Raw genomic sequence first — 1,673 nt, forward strand, 5'->3', positions numbered from 1 at the left:
CCTAGCCTTTTCCCGAGGCCAGAAGGGGACTGAAAGGAGTGGTTGCGTCAGGTCTCCCCCACCCTTCTGCCTCCTGCGGTTGCGGCTTTATTGTGGCCTCTGCTCCCCTGACACCTGCATTTCACTTAGTGGGAGAGGCGGTGGCCAACTCAGCAGAGGCTGCGGACCCAGCGTGGTGACAGATCCCTCAAGGTTACTGGAGACTCCCTCTGGGTCTCATATCTAATGATATGAAATTATTCTTAATTAGCCCAGAAAAGAGTCTGGACCAAGTATGAGAGGTGGCGGGGAGAGGCATGGGTGCGGGGCGCGCGGAAGGTGCGCGGTGGCCGTCGCGCCCTGGGTGGGGTCGTGTTTGCGTGTCTCCCAGCGCGCGTCCTGGGGGCGCGGGGCCACTTACCGAGCTCTATGTTGCCGATGGCGCGCCGCAGGTGCTCCTCGGTCACGATCTCGCCGACGACCACCAGCAAGTAGAACTTGCTGTCAAGGAAGCGGTGCGACAGGCTGGGCGAGGTGGACGCCGCCGGGTTGGCGATGCTGCCGGACGGCTCCGGCTCGGTGGCTTCCACCACCACGGTCGCCATCCTGCCGGCTGCTGTGCCTGGGCGAAGTGTCTCGCTCCGGCCGCTCCTCTCCTCTGCGGCAGGAGAAAGGATTATCTCCGAAGGTGCTGTCTCCGCTCCGCCCCCTGCGTCCCCCCTCCTCTGGCGCCGCGCGCCGCCTCCCCCTCCGCCCTCTCCTAGCGCCGCGGAGAGTGCGCGGCGGAGAGGAGCGGGGAGTGAGAGAGGGCGGGGAGGCGGCGCTGCTTTTATATGGAGACTAGGCAGGGAGCCGGGGAGGAGGAGGAAGAGGAGGAGGAAAGGACCACCCGGCACATCCTCACGCGGTGGCTGCCTCCGCTCTTCCAGCCGTTGGCCCGAGGCTGATGTCATCTGCAGCAAATCATCTCGCCCGCGGCCCGGAAGCTGGAGGGAAGAGGTGTGCGGACAATGGTCGGGGCAGGGCCGCGAGCCAAGGGGCTTGGGGACCCGCTGAGCTCCTGCTGCAGCCTAGAAGGGGGAAGACGCTCTCAACCTACACCACCCACCACGTACACACCCACTGCCCACTCCTCACCCTCACCCTGTCTGTGCATGGGAATGGAATGAGTTTCCATTTTCATAGTAGGGTCTTTCTGTTATCCGAGTTGCACTAGTCAGGCCTCTGGCTTGTGTGCCATCTATGATGTAGCCAGGTTCTCAAGAACTGGGATAGCCACAGTGGGCAGATGCGGGGCTGTGGGTACCCCGCCTAGGAAGATGGAACCTGTCTTTTCTTTGACCTTGTGGCTTTCAGAAGACAATTTACTGATATTTACCAATGTCAATATTTACTACCTTCACTTAAAGAATACATCAAAAATGCAAAACTTAAGCCTACTATTGTTCAGGCCTTGGATTCTACTCTGGCAGGGCCAAGGGTGAAAAAGTACTGGCTCATGGTGCTCATGGGAAATGAGAGATATGTAGATGTATTATATTAGATACCGATTTCTTTCCTTAATATGCTGAACAGATAGTATCAGTAATAACAAAGAATAAAAAGAAGATACTGTCTCTACCCAGCAGGGTTACCTTGACTATAATGTACTTTTCTGTTCCTTGGGGAACACACAAGCAAAATTATCTCAAGTG

At 57.5% G+C, this 1,673-nt stretch overlaps 1 protein-coding gene across 2 annotated transcripts in view; it reads right to left on the reverse strand.

The window, feature by feature from the left end:
- The window catches only part of MAP1B (microtubule-associated protein 1B), a 99,496-nt gene extending 98,653 nt beyond the window's left edge, over positions 1-843 (reverse strand). For both annotated transcript variants that reach the window (XM_011959295.1, XM_011959293.1), the window contains exon 1: positions 401-843. In XM_011959295.1, the coding sequence (XP_011814685.1) occupies positions 401-584 (184 nt within the window). In that variant the 5' untranslated portion in view covers positions 585-843. The remainder of the gene's footprint in view (positions 1-400) is intronic.
- Between the last annotated feature and the right edge of the window lie 830 nt (positions 844-1,673).

This window comes from Colobus angolensis, unplaced genomic scaffold, assembly GCF_000951035.1.
Source record: "Colobus angolensis palliatus isolate OR3802 unplaced genomic scaffold, Cang.pa_1.0 Scaffold49, whole genome shotgun sequence".
NCBI classification, from domain to species: Eukaryota; Metazoa; Chordata; class Mammalia; order Primates; family Cercopithecidae; genus Colobus; species Colobus angolensis.